The sequence below is a fragment of the Garra rufa genome, chromosome 12, assembly GCF_049309525.1.
Source record: "Garra rufa chromosome 12, GarRuf1.0, whole genome shotgun sequence".
NCBI classification, from domain to species: Eukaryota; Metazoa; Chordata; class Actinopteri; order Cypriniformes; family Cyprinidae; genus Garra; species Garra rufa.
In genome coordinates this window covers 43,606,250-43,634,242 of record NC_133372.1, presented here as the reverse complement: position 1 = coordinate 43,634,242, position 27,993 = coordinate 43,606,250, and the positions used below count along the sequence as shown (strand labels likewise).

General features: G+C 35.0%; 1 protein-coding gene across 1 annotated transcript; it reads right to left on the bottom strand.

Moving 5' to 3' along the window:
* Window positions 1–20: 20 nt before the first annotated feature.
* Window positions 21–20,442, bottom strand: nav1b (neuron navigator 1b). Its single transcript, XM_073852609.1, has 14 exons — window positions 20,389–20,442; window positions 19,004–19,164; window positions 18,744–18,906; window positions 16,037–16,208; window positions 15,848–15,939; window positions 14,750–14,845; window positions 14,468–14,636; window positions 10,462–10,697; window positions 8,365–8,519; window positions 8,209–8,280; window positions 6,273–6,469; window positions 6,040–6,158; window positions 5,749–5,946; window positions 21–4,065 (listed from the first exon to the last, which is right to left on the bottom strand). Exons 1-14 carry the CDS (start codon window positions 20,440–20,442, stop codon window positions 3,979–3,981), a joined length of 1,971 nt encoding a protein of 656 aa, XP_073708710.1. The 3' UTR covers window positions 21–3,978.
* Window positions 20,443–27,993: the final 7,551 nt, after the last annotated feature.

The window sequence follows — 27,993 nt, the reverse complement described above, 5'->3', positions numbered from 1 at the left end:
AGACACGACAAAGAGCACGCTTAACGAACGTTGTGGTTTTATTATGACAGATGGACAACGTCTTGGTGGTCATCACAAACATCCGAAGCATGCCAGTTCTCGTGTACTGGGCCACTCCATCGGTAACAAAAGCACAAGTCTTCCTTACAAACCACATTTCTTAATGACATTATGTGTTTTTTTCTTAAATGATTGTTGTTGCAAATGCAGGGCCACGCTATGTACAATGTTTACATTTAGAACGTTCTGTACAAAAATGGAACTGAAGTCGTACAAACAATCATTTGGGGGGAACATTACAATAAAAAGAAAGTAATATCATTCCTTTTATACGACTCCAAATCAGGTAGAACACATCCGTAATTCTGCTTCACACTAAGGTGACATGCGTTTACGACATTTAGAAACCCATTGCACATTTTTACTTACATCTTCTACCGTCATATTACCTTTTATGCAATAGTATTGGACTTTTGAATCAATATCAAGCATTGCATGAAGTGAAGGGACGATTCAGCAACTTCTCACCACTTTGCATCTGTAATAGCTTTATATTTTTCATTGGTCCTTTTTACATAGCTCCAAACCACCTGATATTAAAGATCCATTGGTTCGTTCACGAGTTGCCCAGAACCATCAAGGCATACAATCACCCAAAGTCTTTATCCCATGGAGTACCTGACTCTGTTTAACACACATGACAAATTATTGCAACAATATAGTCCACATAAAAAAAGGTGCATTAAAGAGTGAAAACAGCAACAGAAGCAGACACAAACCAAAGCTCATGAGTGACAGACAGTGAAATCAATGTAAAAATCCAGTTTTATCAGTCAATGCGCTGTCATTACAATTCCAGGACAAAGTAGACAGTAAAAAGTTGCTGAATTGTCGCGTTAAATGGGACTTTGCACAACACAGCACAGCTATCACACGGTTACAGGCACAATAACCAGGAACATGATGCAGACAGTGTACAGCGGCTTTAGTCACACTAATAAACGTCTTTTTCAAACAAGAACAGCTGCTGATGGGATTTATTCCCTTAATGATTTGTTTATTCACTCATCCAGATTCAATATCGCTGGCAATTCACCAACATACCACGGTTATGAAATGTAATATTCATAAGCGTGATCTTCAGCAGATGAGCAACAAAAGCCAATGACACACTGTCTTATGTCTGGAATGTAATCAAATATAAAAGTCACATATTAGACTTGAAGCAGCAGCAGCAGCAGCGCAACTCAAGGAGGCTAAAAAAAAAATAAAATCATTTTGCCATCTTGAACATTACGAGTCTCTCTATTTGGCTAATAAACTCCACAAACCCGAACCTTTTGCAGAAGGAACTACGAAAATCATATTTACACTGTAGAGTAATGATAATGCAGGTTAAATGAATAGAAAGGAATGGAATGAATGAGTTATATTTTAATCAGTAGCCCAGCTCTTATCTACATGCATGTTTGGATACTAGTTTCAGGTACATCGATGGGAAATTACTGGTCCACCACTGCTTTTCTGTAAGCCAATCCTCTTCTATATGAGCGTTGAGGATTTTCTCAGTAGCGCTTAACTGAACTGCCGACGTTTGATTTTAATCGTAAGCTTCAGAGAGAAATGCTGTGCGTTTTGATATGTTTTTAGAACACCATTAAAACAAGGTTGAGTTAGTTTGATGATTAAACTACGACTAATGAAACTTGATGCTTACACCTCTAAAACTAGCACTAAAAGGATTGTATAAATAAAATCACTTGGTTGTACCTAAAGATGCCCTTAAATGCCACAAGACTAAGGCTATAGGATGTCAAGTGAGATTTGCTAAACCAAGTCATGTTTTCCAATAGCGATACTGGATAGCACCAAATAATCATTTTCGCATTCGTGTGCACTTTATCGGGGCTATCGTCTCGTCAAATAAAAGGCTCGTACTGAATAAAGCACTGAGTATTTGGTTTTCTACATTGCACCATTTGCTACAAAGAGAGCAGTAACTGAGAAAGTAGCTGTATTCAATCTAATTAGAGGCCTGAGATAACCAAACCCCTGAGCTCAGTGTCAAAGCCAAGTCAAATCTCTACAGTACCATTACAGTAAATCAGAGTGCACAAATATGGTCCTTCTGTTGTCGGAACGTCTCTCCGAATGCAAATTATTAGAGTAGAGTGTCAGTGAAGTTGCTTTTGCGGACTGTTAAGGGAACACAAGCTTCAGTTTTTTGAAACAGGATGTAGAATTTGAATTTAAAGAAATAGATTTAAAATGGAATGAATTTCAAAGTTGTTCAAATTCAAAGCATGTTTAAAAAAACATTTCAGTTTTTAAGATTGAAATATCTTTTCTTTCTTTTTTTTGACAGCATCAAATGAAAACAGACAGGGGTGCACAGAAGTATTTTAGCCTGGTTCTCATAAGAGTACCTGGAACTATAAAAAAAAAAATAACAATATCATTGGACTTATCATTTTTATCATTTTTAAAAAATAAAATAATAAAATCATTTTTAAATAAAGTTTTATGTTTAAAATTGTACAGTAAACCTAAAAATAAAATCATTTTCACTTTCATTTCAAACAGAAATCTTATACAGTATTACAGTTTGTTGATCTAAAATAGTGTGCATTAAAAGCTGCAAGCATGTCGGTACGCAAATGCATGCTTTGAACTTATTTACACAGCGCATTTTCTTATTTATGTGCACCCCTGCTAATAGATGTACTCTACAAACTACAATTCATCAAAATATTTTTTTTTGAATTGCAATTCAGTAAAATCCTCTCATTTTAAATCTAATTCCAATCTACCATCCTGCTAGCTAGTTGTCAATTTAATTCAGATTCACACTCGTAAACTAAAAGGTGCCTGTTCATTTCTGATCTTTGCTTAATTCTGCCCCCCACAGACTAGAGTGCAGAGGGAACATGATAGCACGCTGAGAATCTGTTGTAAGGCATCCATTGTGTTACAAAGAGGAAGAAAAGGTGTAATGCAGTCTGCATAAGTGTTTCTGGGGTTAAACTATTTTATGCTGTGGCCGTATTCAACGTGAAACAAATGAAACGTACAAAAAGCAGCATAGGCTAAAGTGGCCTGTAAAGTGTTACATCATTAAGCGAGACACGTAATATTTCCCAATATCTCCCATGTTGGCTCTTATTCATGACCACGAGATGAATTCACGCGCGCACACTAGTGATTTTAGCACCTGGATTGTTGAGTTGTTAACATGGGCAGCAGTGGAACAGTAAAGGGTCCCGCAAAGAGAATTACATAGGTACTAAAGTGTCCGTAAACAGAAATATGCAGATAGAAGAGCTATAAGATGATCATTTTAATCTTTTTTTTTTTTGGAGAAAGCATTACGTTTCATGGAAAAAAAGTGTTTTTGCAAGCCCTTACATAAAAGTACCATGGTAAACTTGATAATACCATGTTATTTACTCAGCACCATGGTATATGGATAGTTATATGGATCACCTATTTTGCAAAGGTTTAAATAAATGCTAAATGCATGTATACGGAAAAGTGCAGTTCCCTTTTGTTCTTCTTATCCACTTTTTTCTCCATCACTAGCTCATTTTAAAAGTCCTGAGGTGCAACAAATCCGTGTTTAGAAGTACAAAGACGTAAGAGCTCATTATTATGCATGCTACATGCACAATAACTTCAAAAGAGCAAAATGCTCTTTAATAATGGTCGTATACTGCAAAACAAGTCAACTACCCACCCATTTTGAGAAAGTGCCACGGTATTAACCACGGTACCACCACAGTACTTTTCTGTAAGGGACATTTGATTGAAACGAAAAAGGTGAGATGGATAATATGATAAATGTGAGTGGGTGAAATGCACTAACAGCATTTATAGTAACAGTACAGTGTCATCTGCAGGTGTGGGACAGCTGTGGGAGTTTGGACCTCGACACGGGCGGCAGGAGAGATGGAGGAGATGACGGGGACGTCGGTCGGATGTTCAGAGAGGAGGGAGTTTTGGATCTGTTTCTTTCTCCGGTGACTCGATGTAGTTGGCAGCCTCTTGTAGTTTTAACAGCATTGCCATCTGGGAGAAGAGCAGAGAATACAGGAACGAGAAAATAATGAGATGTTTCTCATGCAGTGTGCACTGATATGGAGGAAGCTGTTAAATACGTATTTTGTACTTAGTCGTTTTAATGAATGTTTATGCACTAAGAAATAAACTAAGGTTTGAATTGTGCATATATAAAACAGTGTTGGGTTAGATACTCTAAAAATCTAAAAAAATTCATTACTAGCTACTAAATGGCATGTTCAATAGTGCTGCATTACTTATTACTAATTACTTTCTAAATCCCGTATCAACCTCAACCAGTTAAACATACATTTTAATTTTAAAGATTACATTTTGATGTTAAATTCACTATTGATTTATATTAAAAAACTTTACTTCTTCAAAGGAAACGTAATTAAAATACTGTAATTAATTACTTGGTAATGCATTACACCCAACACTGTATAAAACTCACTTCTTCTATAACTCAATAGTATATCAAAATTGTATTTATCTTTACAGTATTTAATAATATTTATTCAGATTGCACATATTTCCTGTTTGAGCCTTAATAATATTACACACATACAGTTGAGGTCAAAAGTTTACATACACCTTGCAGAATCTGCAAAATGTTAATTATTTGACCAAAATAAGAGGGATCATACAAAATGCATGTTATTTTTTTATTTAGTACTGACCTGAATAAATATTTCACATAAAAGACATTTCCATATAGTCCACAAGAGAAAATAATAGTTGAATTTATGAAAAGTTTACAGACGCTTGATTCTGTGTTTTTTTGTTTAGTGATAGTTGTTCATGAGTCCCTTGTTTTTCCTGAACAGTTAAACTGCCTGCTGTTCTTCAGAAAAATCCTGCAAGTCCCACAATGTCTTTGTTTTTTAAGCATTTTCGTGTATTTGAACCTTTTCCAATAATTACTTGATTTTGAGATCCATCCTTTTACACTGAGGACAACTGAGGGACTCATATGCAACTAATACAGAAGGTTCAAACACTCACTGATGCTCCAGAAAAATTTCCGGAATTTAGAATTTTATTTTTTGAATCTGAAGATCAGGGTAAATGTAACTTATTTTGTCTTTTGGAGAATACGTAAGTATCATCTGTAGCTTCTAAAAGGCAGTACTAAATGAAAAATATGATATATAGGCAATTGAAAGGTACATATCTTCATTCTGTTCAAAAGTTTTCACCCCTGGTTCCTTATGCATCGTGTTTCCTTTTGAAGCATCAGTGAGTGTTTGAACCTTTTGTAATAGTTGCATATGAGTCTCTCAGTTGTCCTCAGTGTGAAAAGATGGATGGAGTAATTATTGGAAAGGGTACAAATACACAAAAATGCTGAAAAACCAAAGAATCTGTGATGGATTTTTCCGAAGAACAGCAGGCAGTTTAACTGTTCAGGACAAACAAGGGACTCATGAACAATTATCACTAAACAAAAAAAACCACAGCTGTGGATCATTCAGGTAACAACACAGTATTAAGAATCATAAATTCAACTATTATTTTCTCTTTTGCACAATATGTAAACATCTTTTATGTGTATCTTATTTAGCTCAATACTAAATAAAAAATATCACTCATTTTGTATGAAGTAAACTTTTGACTCCAACTGTACATACTCTCCATTCTATACAGATAGATTTTGTTTATTATTCTGAGAGCCGTAATCCACACACTGACCAGTGGATCTGACTCGACGGAGCTGGGCGGCGTCTCCTTATGTGGCCGGTCATCTCCTGGTTGACTGGGGCTGCCGGGTCCTGTGCTCGGTGGAGGCAGATGAAAGAGTTTGGCCTGGTCTTGCTGAGCAGACGGCCAGGGCAGAGATCCTCTGACCCACTCCACCGGATCCTCCCACACAGACTTCTGCCCGTGAACCTGCAGACACACAAATTCACAGAAGAGTTGAAGAGTTAGAAGTGGAATTCTGACTGACAGGTTAAATGGTTGCTTATTTTTTCTTTGACTCACCTTAATGCCATCTTTAGCTCCTTCCTGCAGGTATGGGATGATTGAGTGATTCCAAAGATCTATAAACCATGTGCGGAAGTCCTCCACTGTAACAGGGCAGGATAGGAAGAAGCAGGGACCTACGGCAACACAGATCGAACACACTCACTTTATTAGACACATCAAGCTTGTTATTAAATTAAACGCCTCCTCATTCTCATCCAATATGGTGCTGATATAATAATGAAAATTACCAATGAGGAAATCAGAGGTGCTGTGTTTCTCCAAGAAGGTGTGGAGGTGATACCAGAGTCTTGGAACCCAGTCCAGCACCCGCAGCAGATCTTCATTCTTCACGCTCTTGGGATCCTCGGCTTCCATTAGTTTTCTGTGCAAGTAACGCACCAGGAACCCGTTTGCTGGCTCGACGTTATTGGAAAACGTCACCATCCTGTATAGAGGAAATATAGAAAACAAACTGAGAAATACAGTACATAAATATTGCATTAATATTATTATTCTACTATAAATATTACTGTCTTGTAAAAATAAATTCAGCTCTACAGAATACAACAGTGTCATTTTGCAGCTCAGTTCAGTTTAGTGTTGATTTAATTTAGTTCAATAACAGCATTAATGTTCCACAGTTTATTAATTATGAAACAATTTTGATTCATACAAGAGTCAACTACTCACAAGTTTCAAAAGTAAGACAGAGGTTTATGAGTATATTACAAAATATATTCATGTTCATACTGTTCAAAAATTTGGGGTCAGTATTATTTTTAATTAATACTTTTAACCAGCAAGGATGCATTAAATTGCTCGAAAAGAGACAGTAAAGACATTTATAATGTTACCAAAAATACTATTTTATGTAAATGATGTTCTTTTGTTCGTTCTATTCATTAAAAAATCCTGAAAGCTGTTTTCAACAAACAGAAGTTGTTCAACATACTAGAATGATTTCTGAAGGATCATGTGACACTGAAGACTGGAGTAATGATGCTGAAAATTCTGCTTTGATCACGGGAATAAATTACATTTAAATAGTTTAAGTAAATATTTCACAAATGTGACCCTGGACCCAAAAAAAAAAAACAGTTATAAATGTAATTTTTTTTAAAATTGAGATTTATACATCATCTGAAAGCTGGATAAATGATAGGACAATTTTGTCTGAGATACAACTATTTGAAAACCTGAAATCTGTGGGTACAAAAAAATCTAAATACTGAGAAAATCGCCTTTGCAGTTGTCCAAATGAAGTTCTTCAAAATAAAACAAACAAAAAACAAATAAATAATTATTTCAGCATTTTTTATATCTAATCTGCTTTGATAATATTAAACTCTATTATATTATAAATGCGTGCGTAAAAATGTAAAAGTTAATGTATAGTCAGCCAGTAATTGTGTAAAAATAAACCTCAACATAGTGATTAAGGCCTTACATTATCCCAAAGAGCTTTATTCTGCAAATATGACCAGCTGACTGTGTATTACACTCTTAAAAATAAAGGTTCTTTATTGGCATCGATGGTTCCATGAAAAACCTTGAACATCCATGGAACTTTTCAAATGCAGAGGTTCTTTTTAAAGTCAAAAAGGGTTCTTTAGATTTTTAAAAAATGGTTCTTTTAGGAACTGTTCACTGAAAGGTTCTTTGGGGAACCTAAAATGGTTCTTTTATGGCATCACTGCAAAAACACCCTTTTGGAACATGCGTACCCTGTTTATAATAGCTACTTGTGATATAAAAAAAACAAAAACAAATGAGCATGCAACTTTTATTTGAAGTGAAATTATTTGATATTAGAAAAAAAGAGATTGAAGAGTGACACGAGAGACAAAACTAGCACATCTTTGCTTAGAGCTGTGTTTTGTTTTATTAACTTTTAAAGAGTTAGATCAACTTATGTGGGCCTAAAGCATAATAAAGTACACATTTTAACACGATAAAATATGAAAATTGTCTAATTTTCATATTTTATAGTGTTAAAAACTGTGTCCATTAGCAGTATATACTGTAGGTAGTGTGAAGGCGAGCACATGTTAGTTTCACTCAAAGTGGCAATCAAAACATAAGCACACGATCCTCAATCAGAATGGAGCAACAGGTCACAGCTGTTTCTCACTGACGCTCGACAGGAAGCCAAATGGACATTATGTACAGCTTGTCAGTACCCACCTGAAGCTGAGGTGTAGGCCATGGTTAGGGGTCATTTTCACTGGCTGATTGGTTGTCCCTATTATATATGGACTGAAAAAGAGAAACAAAACAGCTTTTGACCTTGAAAATGACTGGAAAACCCACAAGTCAGTTTAGTGTAGACTTTACACTCACCATTTATGATATTTACAGGTTAAAGCACCATTAACAAGTTCACTGAGGGATGTTGGATCATGCACATCATCTAAGATGACAACCAATGGGATTTCAGCAGTGTTGCTGTCCCGATCGATCTGATTGGCCAGATTGGACAGATAGAGCTGAAGGTCCTGTTGAGATAAAAAGACAAAAACATAGAGGTCACATTTATTTATATAGCACTTATAGTTTCTGAGCACGTTCACAGAAACAAACAAGAAAAAAACTGGCCGTTTTTACGAAGCGTGACCCTGGAGCACAAAACCAGGGTCAATTTTTTGAAATTGAAATTTATATTTAAAAATCTGGAATCTGAGGGTGCAAAAAAAAATCAAAATATTGAGAAAATCGGCTTTAAAGTTGTCCAAATGAAGTTCTTAGCAATGCATATTACTAATCAAAAATTAAGCTTTGATATATTTATTGTAGGAAATTTACAAAATATCTTCATGGAACATGATCTTTACTTAATATCCTTTATTTTTTGCATAAAAGAAAAATCTATAATTTTGACCCATACTATGCATTTTTGCCTATAGCTACAAATATACCCGTGCATGCTACTTAAGTCTGGTTTTGTACTCCAGGGTCACATATATCAGTTATGAAAAAAAAAGTTCAGCTGTAAAGTAGCTGTGCAGAAGACAATAGCATCATTATTGATTAAAAAATATCTTTATAGTAATTACAGTAGTATTACATTAATATTATTATACTATAAATATTACTGACTTGTAAAAATAGAAACTGGCATAAATTCAGCTCTACAGAATACAACAGTGTCATTTTGCAGCTCAGTTCAGTTTAATGTTGATTTAATTTAGTTCAATAACAGCATTAATGTTTCAGAGTTTATCAAATAATGAAACAAATTTGTTTCATACAAGAGTCAACTACTCACAATACCAAATTTCAAAAGTAAGATATATTAATATAATTTCATATAAATAATATTAATATACACTACTATTCAAACGTTTTAGATTGGTATGATTTTTTGAATATATTTTCAAATGTAATTTATTCCTCTGATGCAACACTGATTTTTTTAGCATCATTACTCCAGTCTTCAGTGTCACATGATCCTTCAGAAATTATTCTAATATGCTGATCTGCTGCTCAAGAAACATCATTATCAATGTTAAAAACACTTGTGCTTTTTCAGGATTCTTTGATGAACAGCATTTATCAGAAATAGAAAGCTTTTCATTATTCACCTCAATGATTCAATTTAGTTCAACAAGTGTCATCAAAATTCATCAACTGTAAAATTACTTCCATTTCAGATGTGCAATAGCTCTTCAGAAGACCAAAGTGTTATAATCCAGCTCAATTCAGTTTGTTTAGCTCTCACTTGAAAGTGTTCATATTAATTGCACTGCAAAAAATGCTTTTCTTACTTAGATATTTTGTCTTGTTTCTAGCCAAAATATCTAAAAATTCTTAAATCAAGAAGGATTTTCAGAAAAAACAAGTCAAAATTAAGTTTTTGCTTAGAACAAGCAAATAATCTCCCAATGGGGTAAGTAAAAATATTTCAAACAGAAAACAAGATTATTTTTCTTACCCCATTGGCAGATTATTTAGCTTGTTTCAAGCAAAAATGCAATTAATTTTGACTTTTTTTTTCTGAAAACGACAATTTTTACTCGTCTAAAAAATCTTTCTTGATTTAAGAATTGTAAGATATTTTGGCTGTAAACAAGACAAAAAAATCGAAGTAAGAAAAGCATTTTTTGCAGTGTGTCAGTAATATTAGCGAATATGAATTGTCTTGAGCATGATAATTAACAATAACATATTATATATCATATAAATAGCGACCCTGGACTACAAAACCAGTCTTAAGTAGCGTTAATACATCCAAACTTAATTTTTGATTAGTAATATGCATTTGGACAACTTTAAAGGCTATTTTCTCAATATTTAGATGTTTTGAACCCTCAGAAAGCATATTTATTCATCTTTCAGATGATGTATAAATCTCAGTTTTAAAAAATTGACCCATATGACTGGTTTTGTGAACCAGGGTCACATATATTCATGCCTCAGTGTTTTGGCTGCTCTGTGTACCTTGCAGGACTGGCGGTGCATGTTAAAGGTGGCGGTGATGGCAGGCGTAACCTCTCGAGCGCTGCGCTCCACCAGGTACTCTGCGAGGCGGTTGGTGAGGTAGCTCTTCCCTGTGCCGCTGGGGCCCGATAAGATCAACCGCCGGTGCTTGAGCAGCAGACTGATGTAATGCTGCATCATGGGCTTGGGGATGAGCGTCTCAAACACCAGAACGTCCACACACTTCTCCTTCAGTCCTGCATTCAGGGACAACAGTGTATATATTTTAGCATATATATGGTTATTGTTAGGGTATGAAGGGGCTAACGGGGCCTTTTACCCCAGGGTTACCCCAAGTTATGCAATAATATTATTTTTTCCAAGTAACTAGTAAAGTAATGCATTACTTTTTAATTGACAAGAAAATATCTTGAGTTACTTTTTCAAATAAGTAACGCCAGTTAATTCATCTCACTCACTAAAAAAAACAGATACAGTATTCCTCAAAATGAATAAAAACAGTGAAATTCAACACAAACCTGCAATAATTAAATATGTTAAATAATACAAATATCCTTCATGTATTTAATGCTATTTTATTAACCAATGTTTTTGCTGCCGACCTTTCGATGATACAATGCATCCATACTAATAAGCAATACTCAAGATAATTTTTTTTTATTGCTGAAGTTGACGTTTTCTTCTGCGGTCTACTGTACAGACGTACATTTACTTTTCTCTAAGCCTGAGGCTTTTGGTGTAAAAAGGCTTTTACATTTTTTATATTAAAAACAAACAAGCAAGCCCTGCCCAGATTTAGTAATTAGTTACTTTTTTAGGGAGTAACTCAATATTGCAATGCATTACTTTTAAAAGTAACTTTCCCCAAAACTGATCACAGGCAGCAGTGCAAAGCCTATTCTGTGCTTACTTGATCTAATATTTTATGTTTAAAAATGTTGTAGATTTAAACACTGTTTTTTCATGCACCTAGATGTTGGGCTTTTTGGCTTTTCATAATTTTTTTTTTTTTTTCTCAGACTAGTGGAAAGAATACATACAAAAAACACTGTTAAGCTTTTCTTTTATAGCGCTTTATCTATTTGAGTCAATAGATTTAAATTACGACGCATATCTTTAAAGACCGTTTTCTCAAAATGAGTTATATTTATAAATAATATTTAAAAATAATTTGTTCTTATTACTATAAATCTATATTAAATTACTATGGGACCTCCTTAAATGCTTTTAGAATCTTTACATTTTAAAATGATTTTGTTTCTGCATTTTAAAATATATGTTTTATTTTAACATATTTTAATGAGGGTATTCATTTAACAAAATGAATATATTTTTCTGCAATCATACACTTTGGGCACAGTGAAAAGCACATTTTTTTCTTAGGGTGTGCCTTTGGCATGTTGTACCCTGCTATTGATCTGTTAGACGTGCTTCTGGTTAAAAATATAGGCTATTTTAAAATCTTAAAGAGTGTATGCGAGTATTTTTTAATGCAGCACAGGGTGAAATCACACCTAGAAAAGAGGGATCACATTTTCTTCGAGAGAGAGAACAGGCAAATGAGTGTGTTTTCTTTAGACTGGGTGGTCTATAGCATCACACCGCCTCAATAAACAACGCAGAGTTGCAGTCTGCGCTTAAAATAACGCCTAGCCAAGCCCAGAGGAGTCTGGGTAACGGCCCCAATTCCCTGGGTCATATATCAGATGTGAGCTCAGGAATGATGGGATTGGCGGTGGGCGGCAGCATTCTGCTGTTCAATCACACCTCCTGCTGGCTGCCGTTAGACTGAGAAACATTAGCGCTATATTGCTCTTCTCTGGGGATCTGAGCTATGGAAATACCTCATTCACACTGCAGCGCTGCCTGTGGGTGTTTGCATCGTTTGCTGATGGTTATTGAAGATGGAAATCAGAAAATAATGGCTCAGTTCATATGGAAAAATTCTGAAAAAAAGTGTTTTCAGTAACGTATAGACAGAACCAATTTAAAACTCTTTGAGTGCTCTTAGAAATTCTAACTGTAAAAGAAAGAAATTTCATTTCCGATGGGGGAAATAAAGGATAATATTGTCCACAATTAAGCATTTATTTCATATATATGTAAATTTAAAGTAATATTAGTAGTATTAGTAGTAGCATTAACCAGTGTGCATTTAATAATAATAGTTAGTGCTGGGCAACGATCCATTAATCGCATCAAAAAAAAAAAAAAAAAAAAAAAAATTATATATATATATATATATATATATATATATATCAGAATATATACAGAATATATAAATATAAAGAATATACACAAATATATTATTAAAAAAAAAACGTATATTTTGGATGCTATTAATTGTTGCTCAGCACTAAAACAATAATAATACTAAATCAAATAAGAAATGCTGCCTTGACAACTAACTAAAATAAAATGTGTTTAATTTGAAGTAAAACTAAAATAAAAATTAAACTAATAGAAATATTATTAAAAAATAAAGAAAATGACAAAAATACTAAATCTAAACTAATTTAAGTATAATAGTACTATATATATATATATATATATATATATATATATATATATATATATATATATATACATATATATATATATATTAGGGCTGGGTATTGTGACCAATTTGGCAATTCGATTCGATTCTTATTTTTATGGTTTCGATTCGATTCGATATCGATTTGCTATCAATATTTCATTTAAAATGTTAGTTTTGCAGACATGTGATCCATATTTTGATATAAATGCTGGTAACTGAAACTCTCCTACTTAAGTTTATTACTGAAATACACATCTACATTAATAATAGGGTGCACGCAGTTGTTTATTTTAAACAACTTTTATTTTAAATGAACACTGTAACAAGAAGTCATAAATATGTGCATCCATTGTACACCATGTAAACAAACTGCAAAATGCACATTACTGTAAAAAATAAAAAGACTGTAAATGTGCAACAGTGAAATCTATTAAGAACTTCAAACATGTTTAAGAAATAAAACATTTTTCTAAATTCAAAACGTTCAAAACAGGCCCATCATAAAGCCCTTGTCTGCGTATACAAAACATTCTAACTGTCCATAAAACTAACAGTTCTTAACTACAGCCTAATCATTTTTCTGCAAAAAAAAAAGCAGCTGATCAACATGTTCTGATCTGATCTAAGGCAGCTCCTTTGCGCTGTGATTAGATCACCAGCGGTTGAGAAAACTCTCTCAGCAGGAACACTAGTGACACCTTCAGGACGAGAGGTGAATATTCATATCCTCTTACGTGAAGCACGTGCATTAAGAATCGATTCGGAAATCGATATCGTTGCGTTCAACTGAAGATCGATTAAAATCGGAGAATCGATATTTTTTACCCAGCCCTAATATATATATATATATATATATATATATATATATATATATATAAAATAAAACAATTATTATTATAAAAACTAATAATTACAATTTATTTATTTTTACAAAACAATATATTATTATAAAAACACATTTGTTGTTGTTATTATAGACACATTTTTACACATGCATATTTGCCATTATTTTATATCAATTTAGTTTATAGTACTATTATACTTAAAATTTGTTTAGATTTAGTATTTTTTGTCATTTTTTTTATTTTTTAATAATATTTCTATTAGTTTAATTTTAATTTTAGTTTAACTTCAAATTAAACATATTTTATTATATAAAATAATGTTTAATTTGATATATATATATATATATATATACACGCCATAGTACACATTTTTGGTATAATATGGCTTGTCCGAAGTATTTATATTATGTAGTAAGAAAAAAAAATAAATTAAAAATAAATTAAAAATAATAATAAATAAATATATATATACATTTTTTTTATTTTTTTATTGGACAAACCATATTATACCATATTATACCCAAATGTGTCCATCAAACAGTATTAAGTGTATGGTTTGAGTTGACTTGAGTTGTACATACAGTAGAAGTTCAGTGTTATCCACTCAACTCAACACACTGACCTTTCAGAGCCACACTAATGCAGGAAGAGCCTTTGGTGTAGAGGCGCACAGGCGGCGTCTCGGGCGGCTGAGCTCCCAGAATCCTCTTCAGATGGCTTAGGCTGTAGCTGTAGATGGAGTCCTGAGAGAGACCGAGACTGGAGCTGGGGTCCACCACTGCTAAATACTCCTACAGACACACGAGGACAGAAAAAGTGCTTTACACATTCTCAAAGTGTGATATATTTTGTGTCTAAATGTGTGGATGTTTCTGTCCCTCAGAAGACAGCAGATGGCACTTACTTTAAAAGCCTGGATAACTGCGGAGTCCAAAGAAAACCAGTCAGTCCGTCCGCTGATTTTAACCGCACCAATGAAAAACTCCAGCTGTTTCACCTCCTGAATGAGACATTAGCAAGTTACAGCAGGTCTAAAGGGTGTTTACAGTTGTTAAACAACATATATATTTAAATAATTACATTCAATATTTATTTTAATTTGTAAATATAAAAAAATGAATTCAGTCACATGATCCTTCAGAAATCATTCCAGTATTCTGATTTGCTGCTCAAAAGACATTTATTATTATTGTTGTTGAAAACAGCTGAGCAGATTTTTTTCAGATTTCTTTGATGAATAGAAAGTTCAGAAGAGCACGATTTATCTGAAATAGAAATCTTTTGTAACATTATAAATGTCTTTATCATCACTTTTGCTGAATTTAAAGCACCTTTGCTAAATAAAAGTATTATTTCTTTCCCAAAAATGCTATGGTATAGTGAATGGTATAGGGTATATTGTTACAAAAGCTTTTTATTTCAGATAAATGCTGATCTTTGGATCTGTTTATTAATCAAAGAATCCTGAAAGAAATGTACTAATAATAATAATAAATGTTTTTTGAACAACAGATCAGCATATTGGAATGATTTCTGAAGGATCATGTGACACTAAAGTCTGGAGTAGTAATGCTGAAAATTCAACTTTGATCACAGGAATAAATTACATTTTGCAATATTTTCAAATAGATAGCAGTTATTTTATACAATAAAAAATATTTCACAATATTACTGCTTTTGCTGTATTTTGAATCAAATAAATGTAGGCTTGGTGAGGAGAAGAGACTTTAAACATTAAATATCTTGACTGACTGGTAGTGTATATTATTAAAAAAAACTAGCACATATCAAAATGACTAAAACTTAAATTAAAATTGAAAAGAAAAATATAAAAAAGCTGATTCAAAATATTTATAAATAGGCTACTATATATAGAAAATATAACATACAGAATAAACATAATACAATGACAATAGTATTCTATTTAATATGTGGCTCGTCCAGTCAGAATTTAATTATCAGCTGACTCATCAGAATGAAGATGCTTGTGTAAAGCACTCACGTCTTTAAATAGATGTTGATTGGGTATGCGAACCAACACTCTGACGAGACTTTCGTCCTTCTGCAAAGTCGTGGTGGGGCTTTGAAAGACATCTGTGAGATAAACGTAAACTACAGTGAGAAAATGTAGAATTTCAGAGTGCTTGGATGTGAAAACATTTTCTACATGAAATCTCTGTAAATGTGTGACCTGGGTAAGGATCATTTTGTCCAGTTTTTCCAAAAGACGACACAGATTGCCGTGGTGATGAGACGCCCAATGAACCGAGCCCAGAGGACTGGGAGGTGGAGCTTGGCGGTCTGGAGGAGGGGCCGCCTGTCTTGAGCTGGTCATTCTCCGCCTTCAGGTTTTCCACCGTCATCTGCCAATGCATTTATTTATGGATTTAAATACTAAATGAAGAAATGCAAGTATTACACATTCAATGTCAGTTTTGTTCGCAAAAGTAGGTTTTACAAAAAAATCCAAAGTCCCTCAAAATGCAGGCATGCAATGACACTTGAACTTTGCGACAGCGAGTTGAAAGTTCGACTTTTTTTGGATAATTATTGATATTGGCTCTCCAGAGAATCTTTCTGCACTGCTTTGGTTCCGATCGGGCGAAAAACTCAGGACTAGTTCGCAAAAGCAGGTTTTGCAAAAAATCCAAAATACCCGAAAATTTCATTAGACATGAATTTTGTCCGGCGTGAGCCAAGGATTCCAACGACATAAGACACTTGAGCCTGCAACTGACGGTTTAGGAGTTGAGTGATTTCATACTTTTGTTCACTGTAGCGTCCCCGTCAGGACGATTGGGGCGAGCTTTGGTGACATTGTCAGTGGTGTAAGTACTACCATCCCTCCAAGTTTCAAGTCTCTACAACTCACGGTTTGGTCTATATAACCATTTTTACATGGAAATCGCTGATCCGTGACCATACTATTACAATAGGGTTGCATAGGTATAGCCATCTTTATGATTTTTTCCCCTCTTAAAGTGCCACCAAGTGGCTAAGCTCAGCGATTTTTATCCTGCAACCTCAAATTGAACTCTTACATAAGTGCACTAAGTTTGGTGAAGATATCTCATTCCATTCGGGAGTTATAGGCATTTTATTAAAAGTGGCCCCATCCCTTTCACATGTTTTGGCGTCCCTTTGCGACAGCGAGTTGAAAGTCTGACTTTATTTTGGATAATTATTGATATTTGCTCTACAGAGAATCTCTTTGCACTGGCTTGGTTGTGATCAAGTGAAAAACCTAGGACTAGTTTGCAAAAGTAGGTTTTGCATTATGAGCGATTTCGTACTTTTGATCGCTGTAGCGCCCCCGTCAGGCCAATTGGGGTGAGCCTTGGTGACGTTGTCGGCGGTCTGAGTTTTACCATCCCTCCAAGTTTAAAGTGTCTACGACATACGGTTTGGTCTATACAATCATTTTTACATGGAAATCGCTGATGCGTGACCATACTAATTATTACAATAGGTGTAGCCATCTTTAAGAATTTTTTCCCCTCTTAAAGTGCCACTAAGTGGCTAAGCTCTGCAATTTTTATCCTGCAACCTCAGATTGAGCTCTTACATAAGTGCACTAAGTTTGGTGAAGATATCTCATTCTGTTAAGGAGTTATAAACATTTTACGAAAATCAAATGTTTTGGTGTCCCTCTGCGACAGCGAGTTGAAAGTTCTACTTTTTTTTTTAAATAATTATTGATATTTGCTCTCCAGAGAATCTTTCTGCACTGGTTTGGTTCCGATCGGGCGAAAAACCTAGGACTAGTTCGCAAAAGTAGGTATTGCAAAAAATCCAAAATACCAGAAAATTTTACCAGGCATGCGTTTTGTCCGGCATTAGAATGGTCAAGGATCAGCGATCTCCTCTTAAAACTGATTGTGTAAACTGAACCATAAGTCATAGAGACTTGGAACTTGGAGGGATGGTAGTACTTACACCGCCAACAATGTCACCAAGGCTCACCCTGATCAGCCTGACAGGGCACTAAAGTGATCGAAAGTACAAATCCTTGGCTCACACTGGACAAAACTCATACCTGGAAAAATTTTCAGGTATTTAGGATTTTTTTTCAAAACCTACTTTTGTGAATTTGTCCTAGGTTTTTTGCCTGATCGGAACCGTCGCAAAGGGATGGCAAAACGTTCAAAAGGGGCAGGACCACTGTTAGTAAAATGCCTATATCTCCTGAACAGAATGAGTTAAATTTATCTCCGCCAAACTCTGTGCACTTATGTAAGAGTTAAATCTGAGGTTGATCAAAATGAAACTTGGTGGGCCTGTTCAACTTGCAGCCCTACAGGTCTGAGACTAATTAGAAAGAAAGGGCCTAAACAATTGTAAGCTGCAAAGTTTTTTGCACATACGCATGATCTTCAAGTCATATGATAGAACTCCTCATTCCGGACAACTTTGCCTCTCGAACCACTGCTGTTAGTCAAATAGTGCTAGGTTTTTCACTCAATCTGGAAAAATCATTGCAGTACAATTCTCTGGACTCTCTAGGCCAATAATAATCAAAAAAGGTTGAAATTTAACCTTTAGAAAGCTACAACGGGGTCGTTTACAAAGAGGGTCTTGTCCGAATTTACCCAAAATCCTATAAAGCCTAAAGGAAAACTCAAAACTTCACAAAACCTGCTGCACATGTGACGTTTTAAGGGCACTGGACCACAGCTGGCACTATAACAGTCATAAACATAAAAAAAAAACATCATATTTCTATGGTAAATTACCTGGATTTGCCAAAAATGCTTTTTTGATCATGAGTACAGTCTTGCTAAATAATATGTAATGTCTTTTTCCTTATATGCTTAAATGCCTTAAGGTAATTGCTGCTTGCAGCTATATTTATTCTTTAAATTATTAGCAAGTATAAAGTCACTCACAATCTCACACACCTGCATGTTGGTCATGGCCTCCTGCAGCTGCTCCAGCTGGTGGGCGGAGCTTAGCGCCTCCAAGCGGATGTCCGTCAGCTTGCGCTCCTTCTCCCAAAGTTCTGAGCGTAATTCTGACACCACTTTCACATCAGGCTCAGTTTCCTCATGGCCATCGCACGATCTGAAGAAAATACCGACATCAAATGTACAACTATGAAAGGTGGATGCTGAATAATTTAAAGCATCTTGTGAAGAACATCAAAAATTGTATTTCCTACCCTGATGTTGAAGTTGAGGCCTTTGCAGAGATAATATCCACATTATGTAGGATTTTGGGTGAAGATGGGGCAGATGTGACCGGTGTTGCAATCTCCTCTATATCTGCGTATGGTGCTTTGGATCCCTTTTTACTGAAGGCCTTGTTGAAGGAGCTCCTCAACTATATGTGGAGGAGAAATAAGGGTCAACTAAAGCAACTACTTCATATTAGTATTCAGTGTTAGTGCAGATGGTTTGGATTCATAATGGCAGCAAAAAGCAAAACAAAAATCACAGCAGAGGCATATATGATCTGATGTGTTTGTGGTGGCACAAAAATTAATTTGAGCTAAAATGATCCAACAAGCCTTTTTTTCAAGCAAAGCATTCAAAAAGCATTAGCAGTACAGTATAATGTCTATTTCTCAAGAACTGGAATTAAAATTAAAACTTTTACAAATAATTTTTGATACCTGAAATAAAACAAAATAAAATCATTAAATGAAAAATATAAACAATAAATTAAATTACTTAAAAAATAACACTGAAATACAAATAAATTAAAGATATATACATCTATTTCACAAAAAATGGAACTAAAACTATTACAAATCATTTTTGGCAAATAAAAAACATAAAATAAAATAAAAATCATTAAACAAAAATATAAACATAAAATGAAATGAAATGCTGTCTTGGCAACTAACTGAAACAAATAAGTTGAAGTACTAACAATTTTAAAAAATAACACTGAAATAAAAATAAATTAAAGATATATAGAAATATATATTAAAAAAAATGCAAATACACAAAATTACTGAAACTAAAATTTGAATAAATTGAACGTAATTAAATTAACTGAAATATATAACAAGAAATGATTAAAAATATTAATAAATACTATATTGGTATACAAATAAACATAACACTATATCAGAGACATGCTTTTAACTGTTAAATTAAATATGGCCTTTACCCCGGAAAGAGGTTCATAATAATGTAATATGGTTGTTTCAGGCATTAGTTACGATAGTATTAATCACAAAGCACATATCAAACAAGACTGCATGAAATGATGGAGAGTAGCAGGACATTTGAACCACTTAAAATGTGTGTTCAATTCATTCTTCAGTCAATATGTTTTTTAATATATTGTGGAATATGTGTCATTGCATACTACCATTACTAATACTAATACCAATTCATCTTTGAAATGCAGCAGATTCCAAACCTGAAAGCATCCTCTTCAGACTAAACTCTCCAATTTGAACTTGCTGAGACATATTGACTGAGTTTTTGACTCCATAATACACTGGCAAAGAATGTATTGATTGTTTCTTTAGAGGCTTTAAGTATGCTGTGATTGTGATGGATGTGGATGTGATGGACTAGGAAAGTGACTCACCTCATAGACCTGCAAATAGGGAGCAGGGAAGCATAGGGAAGAGATCACAGTCATACTTAATTGAAACAGACCACTGGAACAGACCATCTACATCTACATTACACATATCAGATCAGCCTGAACCCAAGATAAAACCATCTGAAACGGCTTTCTTTTGCTGTTTTCTGTTCACATCCTTACCCAGCTCTTCTTCTTCTTTTTCTTGGCCTCCTGTTCCTTCAAGCTGCCGGCGCTGGAGTGACTGGTGATGCTGTTCAGACTGGAGATGCTCTCTGACGAGTTCTGCCGGTCAATCTGCAGCTCTGAGAAAATAAATGCAGTGTTCATTTAGCAGACACTTCCATTTAGTCTAACAAAGTCTAAAAACCATAAGAATGCCTTATGCACAAAAATAAATAAATGTATATATATTGCTGTAAAAACCTTTGGGTGCAGTTTCAGGGACATCGAGGGCCCCTTGAATCAAGGTCTGGGCTTCTGTGTTCTTGGTCTTTAGGACTTCTATGGTTTCCCTCAGGTCCTGTAGCTCAGAATCCTGAAATGATAAGCCAAAAATATACTAGAGTGTTAAAACATGAAATAGGAACATAAGCTCCACTGTTAAAACGGAAACCTTTCATAAACTATGAAACTTCAATGTTAAAAGCCAACCCCAATGGCCTTTTTCTGTTTGTTTTTGGTGTTCGTTCTAATGAAATGCTACCATTTGTGTATTTTGTGCATCCCTGTGACTTACTACTGATAGAAATACATAGAAACTCGACTTATTCACATTATTTCATAGACCAAACTCTGTTTAGTATTTAAAATTTGAATAACAGTAAATTTGCGTATAACCAGTTATATAAAAGCCTTGAATTTTTCAAAGAAGTCAGAAGAATGAAAGAATGCTCACAAATGCTGAATTTATTTGATCAAAAATACAGTGAAAATAGTAATTTTGTGAAATATTGTTGTAATTTAAAATAACTGGTTTCTATTTGAATATGTGTTAAAATGTAATTTATTTATGTGATTTAAAGTTGAATTTTCCATTACTCCAGTCTTATCCAGTCTTATCAGTGTCATATGATGCTTCAGTAATCATTCTAATATATGCTGACTTGCAGCTCAAGAAACATTTCAGATTATTGTCAGTTGAAAACAGTTTTGCTGCTTCATATATTTGTGGAAACTGAGATACGTTTATTTTTCATGCATCTAAATTCTCCCTAAATTTAACTTTATTTAAATAATATTTCATATATCTGCATTGTGTTGTTTCTGTACACTGACCTTCTGCTCAGAAGTGACTGACAGACTCTGCAGTCGCGCCGTCATGAGTGCCAGACTCTGCTCAAACGCCGCCACCAGATTAGCCTGCAGACACATGGACAGATGCAGGTTAGTGTCTGACACACTCTACAGATCATTAAACACACACACACACACACACACACACACACACACACACACACACACACACACACACACACACACACTTTTGTGTCTCCATCTGGACTGGGAAATAGCGACGGGAAAGGACGGGAATCAAGAACAACTGTGGAAATGGATGGATGGATGGAAGGTGAACAGAGGATGACCTGCAGGCTGGAAAAGGACAAAACCATGAGGTTGCCATGTGACGACACACACGCTACAGGAGAAAGCGTGTGTGAAAGAGACATGATGGAATAAACCTGATAAAAAATACAATATCCATCATGCTACTCACTGTGAGTCCAGCAGCCATGCTAGTGCATCACATACACAACTACACACACATTTTCCGAAGAAAAACACTGCCGTGACGCTAGGCTGCTGTGGGTGGTTGCCAGGGTGTTTCTATGTGGTTGCTTTAGTGTGTTGCTAGGTGGTTTCTAGAGTTTTGCTCTCAATGGTTGCCAGGGTGTTTCTATGTGGTTACTAAGGTGTTCTGAGCAGTTACTAATGTGTTGCCAGGGTGTTTCTATGTGGTTGCTAAGGTGTTTTGAGCAATTATTTAGTGTGTTGCTAGGCGTTTCTATATGGTTGCTTTAGTGTGTTGCTAAGTGGTTTCCAGAGATGTGTTCTCATTGGATGCCAGGATTTTTAAATGTGGTTGCTAAGGTTCTCTGAGTGGTTATCAATGTGTTGCTAGGTGGTTTCTAGGGTTTTGCTCTCAGTAGTTGCCAGGGTGTTTCTATGTGGTTGCTAAGGTGTTCTGAGCAATTATTAGTGTGTTGCTAGGTGTTTCTATATGGTTGCTTTTTAGTGCGGTTTTATATGGTTGCTAAGCTGTTCTGAGTAGTTATTAGTGTGTTGCCAAGTGGTTTCTAGAGGGTTGTTGTCAGTGGTTGCCAGGGTGTATCTATGTGGTTGTTAAGGTGTTTTTTACCATGTTGCTATGCATTAACTATGTGGATGCTAAGGTGTTCTGTTAAAGAGTTGGGTGTTTGCTATGGCACTGCAAGTGGTTTCAAGGATGCTTTGAGTGGTTGCTAGGTAGTTACTAAGGTGGTTGCTGTGATATTACAAGGGATTTGGGTGGCTGCTAGGGTGTTGCTCTGAGGTTGCTTAGGTATTCTTAGTAGTTGCTACAGTAGTGTTGCTATGCATTTGCTAAAGTGTTTTTTATCACATTGCTATGCAGTTCCTAGGGTGTTCGGAGTGGCTACTAGAGTGTTATGTGGTTGCTAAGATATTGCAAGCCTTTTGGGTGGTTGCTAGGGTGTTGCTCTGAGGTTGCTTAGGTATTCTTAGTAGTTGCTACAGTAGTGTTGCTATGCATTTGCTTAAGTGTTTTTATACCATTGCTATGCAGTTCCTGGGGTGTTCGGAGTGGCTACTAGGGCGTTGCTATGTGGATGCTAAGGTGTTCTGAATAATTTTAGGACATTAGTATGAGGTTGCTAGGTTGTTCTAGGTGGTGGTTAAGCAGTTGCTAAGGTGGTTGCTACCGTATGGCGCTGCAAGTGGTTTCAAGTTCTTAGTCTGTTGCTAGGTGGTTTCCAGAGGTGTGTTCCCAGTGGTTGCCAGGGTGTATCTATGTGGTTGATAAGGTGTTTTTTTTACCATGTTGCTATGCATTTTCTATGTGGATACTAAGGTGTTTTGTTAAAGAGTTGGGTGTCTGCTATGGCACTACAAGTGGTTTCAAGGATGTTTTGGGTGGTTGCTAGGTAGTTACTAAGGTGGTTGCTGTGACATTACAAGGGATTTGGCTGGTTGCTAGGGTGTTGCTCTGAGGTTGCTTAGGAATTCTCAGTAGTTGCTACAGTAGTGTTGCTATGCATTTGCTAAAGTTTGCTTGTTTTTATACCATTGATATGCAGTTCCTAGGGTGTTCTAGTGGCTACTAGGGAGTTGCTATGTGGTTGCCAGGGTGTTCTGGGTGGTTCGCTTCTGCATTAGGCATATTTCTGAATGTAATAAAATGCGACTTCTAGACCTACAATTTTCTCTCAAAAACGCAATTTAATTTTTTTTAACCACGCAGCAAACATTTTAAAATACTTTGATAAATTACTGAAAAAAAAAGAAAAAAAAAGTTTAACTGTTTGTATTAATCAGACAAAAATCTTTCTGATGATTAACGGTTAACCGGTGAAAATAAGCATACCAAACTATGACATCATCAACACTCGGCCAGATGACACCTGAAAGTCACAGAGTTAACATAAATGACTTCCCCTCCACACCATCAGTCAGCGCCACACTAAGGGCAGGGGGACACATGCAACAGCGACGGATGGGGCTGCGAGTGACACTCCAACAAACCTGGCCTGCCTGCAACACAGCAACCCAAGGCAGCATCAGTCAGTCATCAGAGGCCGGGACGGGACATCAGCCAGGGAGAGAGGGACAGTGCTGTTAGGACTATAGGGACACAACCCTCCATCCCACACACACACACTTTCATATACACACCGCGATCAGTATCAGAAATTACAACGGTGATTTAAGTGCATTTGCACCTTTATATATATATAAAGCCCTATTCAGATAGGACCAGTTTTCCCTGAGGTGATTAGGTAAATTTGTGTTTTATAGAATTAGTGATTTTAATCACACAAACTCCTCTAGGAAAACTAATCCCATCCAGATTTGACAGTGTGTGAGTGTATTCCTGAAGCAGATGTGTTGAAATAGCAGATCAGTGCAGGCTGGGGTTAGTAGGGACTTGCAGTGAGAAGTGATCTAGATTTAAAGCACTAGAAATATTGTGAATTACAGTGATCAACATTACATGGCAACACTCATTATTCAATTAATAATCCTGGGAAATCAAGCAACGATGATTGAAAAGTTTAGAAAAGTGTCAGAATGTAGAATGTAGCTGGTGACGTCATTGACAGGACAGTGTGTTGAAAAAAACAAACAACTCTGACAACATATTATGGACATTTAAGACAAGACTTCTGCTTATAGCTACTATGACACAAACATGCAATTTGTACGATATACTATAAAATAATATAAATATTAAAGTTCACTTCCAGAACATAAAATTAAGTTTACTCAGCCCCTTCATGTCATGTACCTCCAAGTTCATGCCTTTCCTTCTTCAGTCTTAAAAAAATCATTTTTTTGAGGGAAACATTTCATGATTTCTCTTCATATAGTGGACTTCTATGGTGCCTGTGAGCTTGAATGTCCAAAATGCAGTTTAAATGCAGTTTTAAAGGGTTCTAAACGATCACAGCCGAGGAAAAAGGGTCTTATCAAGCAAAACAATCAGTTATTTTCTAAATTTTTTTTACAATTTATATACTTTTTAACCTCAAATGCTCGTCTTGTCTAGCTCTGCGTGAGCTCTGTGTATTCTGGTTCAAAACAGTTAGGGTATGTCAAAAAACTCCCATCTCATTTTCTCCTCCAGCTTCAAAATTGTTCTACATCGCTGCAGAATCACCGACCCAGTGTTTACAAAGTGAACATGCAAAGAAGATCAAATGCCCTTTTCAGAAAAAGGCAAAAAAAAAAAAAAAAACAGTGATGCAGGACGATTTTTGAAGTTGGAGGAGAAAATAAGATGATAGTTTTTCCGCATATCCTAACTGCCTTGAGCATTTGAGGTTAAAAATATAGAAAATGACAGTTTGTTTTGCTAGATAAAACCCTTCTTCCTCAGCTGGGATCGTTTAGAGACCTTTGAAGCTGCATTTTAGAAGTGCAAACTCGGTTTCTCTCCATATAGTCCACTATATGGAGAGAAATCCTGAAATGTTTCCTCAAAGAACGACTGAAGAAAGAAAGACATGAATCTTGGATGACAAGGGGGTTGAGTAAATTATCTGTAAATTTTTGTTCTGGAAGTAAGCTTCTCCTTTAAGCTAATACAAAAAGAAAAGAAAATGTGTTGAATAACAAAAATAAATAAATAATGAAATTGATAAATTATGAAATGCATCAATCTAAAATAATACAAATAAAACAGAATGCAGTAAAATAACCCTGTTTTAATTTTAAATATGCAGTTGTGCATACACTATATTGCCAAAAGTATTGGGACAGCCCCTTCTAATGAACACGTTTGACTACTTTAGTAATTTCCATGAGATCTTAATGTTTAAGCATATAATGATATTCTAGAGAATTGTGTGCTTTTAATTTTATAGCAACAGTTACAGTGTACATGACCCACTTGCTATTCTAACATGACAATGCATCTGTGTATAAGACAAGATTCAAAACGAAATTATTGATTCAGTCACTATGAAAGAACTTGATTTGTCTGCATAAAGCCAGGTCCTAATCCCAGCTGAACACCTCTGGTGTGACTTTAAATGCAGACCTTGAGCCAAAAACTCATCACCAAACACCAATGACTTGTACATATGGCTACAGTCATTTTAGACACTTTCAAAACTGTTGCAACAGAGATTTTTAAATACATGAATTATGTTTCCATCTTTGTTATCACAGATTTGGAAGTGCCTTTTCTTATCTAAAGAAGAGGGTGTCCCAATACTTTTGTCCATAGTGTATGTACAAGCATTGGTGTTTGGTGATGAATTGATGGCTCAAGATCTGCATTCAAAGTCACACCAGAGGAGTTTTGACCAGTCAAGTTCTTCCACACTGACTAAATCAATCATTTCTTTTTGAACCTCGCCTTATACACAGATGCATTGTCATGTTAGAATAGAAAGGGTCCTGTCCAAACTGTTGCTATAAAATTAAAAGCACACAATTTCCTAGAATATCATTATATGCTTAAACATTAAGATCTGTACTCATGGAAATGACAAAAGTAGCCAAACCTGTTCATTAGAAGGGGGTGTCCCAATACTTTCGGCAATAAAGTGTATGTTGGTGTTTTGCACGTACATTTGCTGAGAGTTGGTTGGTCAGACTGGCCACTTTATCCTGAGACGACTCCAGCTCACGCCTCAGTATCCGGATTTGCTGAGACGGAAGAATGAGTTAGAAGCATTAAAATCAAAAGTTATGGTCAGCAAAAGGTTTGACATTTAAAATGTAATGCAATTAGTAAAACAATGAAGTCACAAAAAATGAACTATAGTCGGTCAAAAGTGAATAAAAATGTTTTTTCTTAAGCAATAGCAGAAAACAAGAGGAAGCAAAGGATAAAGACAAGCTGACAACAGCGTCATAAGAGAATTCTTACCTCTCCTTGCATTCTCTCTTCAGTCTGAGAGTGCATGACACAGAAATGGAGATAAAGACCAAGAAAGAGTGAGCAAGGACAGGGAATAGAGAAAAAGCCTGGTTGTTAAGAAAAAAATCCAGGAAATAAAGAGCCGATCACATCAGATTCTGTGTTATTCACTGACATTCATATACTGTACAAAAACCATTCAAAAACAGAAACTAACCCATGTCAGTTTTTACTCACCGATGAATAGTTGGATGAGGCGTTTGAGGCTAGAGACAGCACAGATCCATGAACTGAGAGAAAGAGAGCAAAACTATGGGTTATAGTTATAGTTTAGTTCACATACACAAGTCAGTGCTGTATTTTTGCTTTATAATTGAAGTCAATGAGAAACTCTGTTTGATATTTAACATGAAAAACAGGTAGTGACTTAATTGGTGTCTATCTATACCTGATTGTTGATTAGAATAACATGCATTGATGAATTATTCAAAATTACAAGACAAGTACTGTCTGTCGTGATAGAAAATAGGCTCAGTTTCAATTTCAAGTATTGATTAGTTAGCTTGTTTGGCCATGAAGAAGTGTTAAGTAAAACGAAAACTTTAGCTGAAATAAAGTATAAATAGATTAATGAAAAACTTGTTAAAACATTTGAAAAAAATGTATATATATTTTTTTTAAAGTAAAATATTTTTACTATTTAAAATAACTTTTCTATTTGAATATATTCTAAAATATAATCATCAATTTTTAAAACAGTTGAGTACAATTTTTTTAGCATTCTTTGATGAATTGATCAGAAGTGATGATAATGACATTTATAATGTTAGAAAAGATTTCTATTTCAGATAAATGCTGTTTTTCTGAACTTTATATTCAAAAAATAGAAATAAATAAATAAAATACCTGAAAAAATTCTACTCGGCTGTTTTCAACATAATAATAATAATAAATGTTTTTTGAGCAGCAAATCAGAGTATTAGAATGATTTCTGAAGGATGCTAAGAATGTAGCTTTGAAAT

What these genes read in the sequence shown, in the direction of transcription:
- nav1b (XM_073852609.1), bottom strand. Translation starts at nt 20,442, where the DNA reads ATGACTGTGATCTCTTCCCTATGCTTCCCTGCTCCCTATTTGCAGGTC. An exon ending in ACAAAATGATCCTTACCCAG is followed by an intron (nt 15,940 to 16,036) that starts GTCACACATTTA and finishes TTTATCTCACAG; the next exon opens with ATGTCTTTCAAAGCCCCACC. An exon ending in CAGTTATCCAGGCTTTTAAA is followed by an intron (nt 14,637 to 14,749) that starts GTAAGTGCCATC and finishes GTGTGTCTGTAG; the next exon opens with GAGTATTTAGCAGTGGTGGA.